Here is a 4,628-nt window from a genome sequence, read left to right as displayed (position 1 = left end):
TGCAGGACGCGAGACACACGCGCAGCTCGACGGGCGCAGAACTCGTCCGTGGCCAGGATCTCAGAGCGGGAGTACAGAGTCCTCCCAGACCCACAACACTCCTGGAATCACGTGACATCACAATCAAAATCACATGCAGAATATGACCCTATCATATGATCCTATCATTATCGCACCACAAAATAGTAACTACTGTATTTTTTGTTTACTTTGTCAGCATGGATTCTAAACAGCCTGGAAACGACAGATTGAAATTATCTTTACTTTCAGCCAACTTGGATACTCTTACAGCATATTCATATTGTATGTGAAGATTACGTTTTCCCTATCATGTTTTATGTGCGTTATGCCTATCTAAGTAAACTATCCTCCCCCAACATACCCCTTCCCGGAACCTGCGGTCCGCAGACATGGGCCTACTGTCCACCACCCCGCACCAACCTACGGACCTTTGGGGACAGAGCCTTCAGCGTGGCCGCACCTACCCGCTGGAACTCCCTCCCCATAGTGATCCGAAACACCCCCACCCTGGACTCCTTCAAATTAGCCCTTAAAACACATCTGTTCTCCAAGGCCTTTGGCCCCTAGTCAATGTTTCAGTTTTGCTTTGTTTGTTTTCTGTTTTGTCTGTCTGACCATTCCCCTTTAGAATTGTAAAGCGTCCTTGGGTTTTTTGAAAGGCGCTATAGAAATTAAAGTTATTATTATTATTATTATTATTAAATACAAGATACAGATACTGTATCTTATCTGAGCTGCTGTGCTGAACAGCTAACCTGTCTCTTCCCTTTAAGGGCTCAGTATCATCAACAACAAAGTCAGGTGTACCAGTGACATCACTCACCTGTGCTTTAGAATGAGAGCGGTCCCTGTCCTCTGGACCACATGACTCCTCACTGGACTGCTCAGGGCATTCTGGGTAATGGAAGGCCTGTTGACGGGAGGCCTGGAGGAGGGTGCGAGGGTCCTCTCTCTCCCCGTCACTGTCAGTGGCTGCGGGGTCCAGACTGAGCCTGGCAGACAGACAGACAGACAGACAGACAGACGGGCACCATGGAAGGACATGGAACAATAGAATGTAAATGGTAAATGGACTGCACTTATATAGCGCCTTTTTTGCTGCTCCAAAGCTGCTCCAAAGCGCTTTACAACGGCCTCTCATTCACCCATTCACACACACATTCACACACCAATGGCGGCAAGCTGCCATGCACTTCCTGCTGGGACCACACTGAAACATGTCTGCACTCACTGTAATATAAGTCGCTTTGGATAAAAGCGTCAGCTAAATGGGATATATTATTATGATTATTATGATTATGAGTACGATTATTATTACGATTATGATGATGATGATGATGATTATGATTATTATTATTATTATTATTATGTACTTTAGATCCATTGTCAAAACAACAGTATATCTGAAATGAATGGAATCTGTTTCACAGTAGAGTGAACAAGGTGCACAGTTACAGTTAGCTTGTGTTTGTCACAGTTAGCTTTCTGTTTGTATGGACATGTTGTTTGTCCGTTCTGCTCCCTATTCTGTCTGCTGTTTCAGCTCAGCTTCAGTAGCCTTGTTAGCATGTTTACTGTTGTGTGAACAAGCTAAAGAACGGATACAGAGAAGAGGGCTAGAAGAGGAAGCTGTTCTCTGAGATGTGACCATTCAAATGAAGGGCGTACTGTAGGTCTGACACGCAGCCTGCTCTTGTTTGTGGTCAACAGTGGAAGAGTTATTGTGTGAAACCAAATGCAGAAACAAGTACAACTCTATTTTGAGCTGCACAGTTACATAATCCATCTGTTTTATCATGCTGTCGTCTTATTGCAAGGCTATTCATTTACTTTACTCAGGAGAGTTATTTTTGGTGGAAAAAAAGTGACGTAACCCTAATCCTAACCCTAACCCTAAGCCCTTGTTCAAAATAGTCATGTGAAAAGTGAAAGTATATTTTTGTTGTTCAATGTTTGCTATTGGATTCAAAATGTCTGTGTTTCAAATGTCATGTCTGTATCATGACTAATGGTAAATGGACTGCACTTGTTTTGCTGCTCCAAAGCTGCTCCAAAGCGCTTTACAACGGCCTCTCATTCACCCATTCACACATACATTCACACACCAATGGCGAGGTAGGCAAGCTGCCATGCAAGGCGCCGGCCGGCCCGCTCACTGGGAGCAATTTTGGGGTTCAGTGTCTTGACACTGAACCCCAAACACTTTGACATGTGGCCAGCCGTTGCTCGAACCGCCGATCTGCCGACCTTGTGATCATAACTAATAGTAGATAATAGAGATAAATCCATCCCTATCGAGCCTACCTCCTCCCCAGGTCGATGGGAGACACCGGCATCCCCCAGCTGTGTCTGCGTGACGTGGACATGGATCGGACCAGGCTGGGGAAGCTGTCCTGGTCTACATCTGGGTCGGAGTCTGAGTCCATGTCCCCTGGTCCCCTCGGTCCCCCTGGTCCCCCAGGCCCATTCAGATACACCGTAGTACTGACCACCACCACAGGGTCCTCAGAGGCACCGCTATAGCTGTTCATGCCACTGCCCGACTGTAATGAGTTAGGGTTCAACTTAGTGACGATGAAACTAGGATAGGGTCTTCTGTTATTGTTACGCTCTGGGTCTGGGTGGGAGGGTAAAGGTGCGTTGCTGAGTTGGGGGCTCACTCTGCTAGTCAAGACCAGGGCAGGAGGGCTAGTTTCAGGGGGGGCTGTTGGCACAGAGTGCCCTTGCAGGTCCTTGAAATACTCTGAGTTTCTGAAAGAGGAGCTCAAGCCGAGGAGGTCTTCCACACTGTCGTCCACGTCCAGACCAGGGTAGTCATAATCACTCTCAGCAGAACAGGTGTCCTAGGAGAGAGGGGGGGGGGGGGTGAGAGAGAGAGAGAGACCCAGCCATATATGACAGAATGAATGACAAGACGCACACCTGTGAACATTACTTTACGCTGCTACCATCCATCCATCCATAGAGTTCTTGCACGCGTTCTCACATGAATGTTTACACCATGCAATGAGGCGAAAACCTCCACACCACACAATCTGCCTAAAATGGAACTCTGGTCAAAAACGGCTGACTCAAAAAGACTTGTAGTTCCAGTTTCTTGGAAGAAGTTGTGCTTGTCACATCGTGAGAGAAAGAGATCAACACAAACACCAAACCAGCAACACTCATCCAGAATAGAATAGATTTCAAGATCCTTCCGCTTGTTTATAAAGCTCTCACTGGCATAGCACCAGAATATCTGAAAGACCTTTTGCTAGCATATCAGCCCAATAGAGCTCTCAGGTCTTCTGACGCTGGTTTTCTCTGTGTACCACATGTACGAAAGAAGAGATTTGGTGAGGCTGTATTCTCATTTTATGCACCCAAATTGTGGAATGCACTGCCAGCTTACATTAGGGATGCAACCTCAGCACACATGTTCAAGTCAAGACTAAAAACCCATCTTTTTAATATTGCCTTTAAATGACTAATTAAATTATGATCATATAATGATTGGAGCACTTTGAGCTGCAACGTTTGCAGGAAAAGCGCTATACAAATAAAAAAGTATTATTATTATAATTATTTATATTATTATTATCATTATTATTATCATTATTATTATTATTATTATTATTATTATTATTATTATTATCATTATTATTATTATTATCATTATCATTATTATTATCATTATCATCATTATTATTATTATTATTATTATTATTATTATCCAGACCCAAATATTCATCATCCTCTGTACCTGGTCCTCATTGGTGCTGCTGAAGAAGACGTCCTCGGCGATGGAGGCGGTGGACAGGGAGGAGGAGGAGGAGCCTGTCCCCGAGACACTGGCACACGGCTGTAGTCTTCCAGGCTGGGAACAGGACTGGCTGCAGGACTCTGAACACGGCTTACCCTCCGACCCTGCCATAGCAACAACAACCACATGTCAGAGACCTGTATGAGGAACAGCGCCCTCAGTCATCCACCTGTCACCTGTCCACTTGGACTTCTCCTCAAGGAGCTGGAACATGGATGTGATGTAGTGGAAGAATTAAAAGTCTGAACATTTGGTCGGTTGCCGACTTGTTCCCTCTTTCACCAGCTGCTGTCACAAACCATACAGGGATGTTCCATTCAAGTTGCACACTTCCACTATATCTATATCCACTATATCTATATCCACTATCCATGCGGTCATCCAGCTCCCAGTCCCAGTGACTTCCCATTCTCAGGCCTGATTCAGACCCATATGAAGAAGGAGAAACACATAGCTGTGTGTTGTCTGTGTGAGTGTGTGTGTGTCTATGTGCATCTGTGTGTGTGTGTGTGTGTGTGTGTGTGTGTGTGTGTGCATCTGTGTGTGTGTGTGTGTGTGTGTGTGTGTGGCATGGCTGCTCTCTCTCCTTTATTCCCTCTCTCTCTCTCTCCGTCACTCTTTTACCTCTTTCTTTTTCTTTCTTTCTGTTCCTCTCACCCTTTTCTTTCTTTTTCATCTTATGATTTCTGGAACATTCAGTCTTGACTGGAGCAGCATTCACCCCTCCCTCCCTCCCTCCCTCTCTGAAAGCTCCTTTACATGTCTGCATTAAACAGATTCCTTGGTTCACATGATGCCGCAAACC

At 45.2% G+C, this 4,628-nt stretch overlaps 1 protein-coding gene across 1 annotated transcript in view; it reads right to left on the bottom strand.

Moving 5' to 3' along the window:
• Positions 1-3,934, bottom strand: part of arhgef18b (rho/rac guanine nucleotide exchange factor (GEF) 18b) — a gene marked incomplete at both ends in the record, with an annotated part of 54,780 nt that extends 50,846 nt beyond the window's left edge. The window contains 4 exons of the mRNA XM_080536017.1: positions 1-101; positions 845-1,013; positions 2,326-2,864; positions 3,764-3,934. The exon at positions 1-101 is cut by the window's left edge and continues 32 nt beyond it. Coding sequence (XP_080392143.1) covers positions 1-101; positions 845-1,013; positions 2,326-2,864; positions 3,764-3,934 — 980 coding nt within the window. The remainder of the gene's footprint in view (positions 102-844; positions 1,014-2,325; positions 2,865-3,763) is intronic.
• Between the last annotated feature and the right edge of the window lie 694 nt (positions 3,935-4,628).

This window comes from Nansenia antarctica, assembly GCF_963989245.1.
Source record: "Nansenia antarctica genome assembly, chromosome: 7".
NCBI lineage: Eukaryota > Metazoa > Chordata > Actinopteri > Argentiniformes > Microstomatidae > Nansenia > Nansenia antarctica.
The sequence above is the reverse complement of the archived record's forward strand: the minus strand, read 5'-3'. Positions and strand labels throughout refer to the sequence as shown.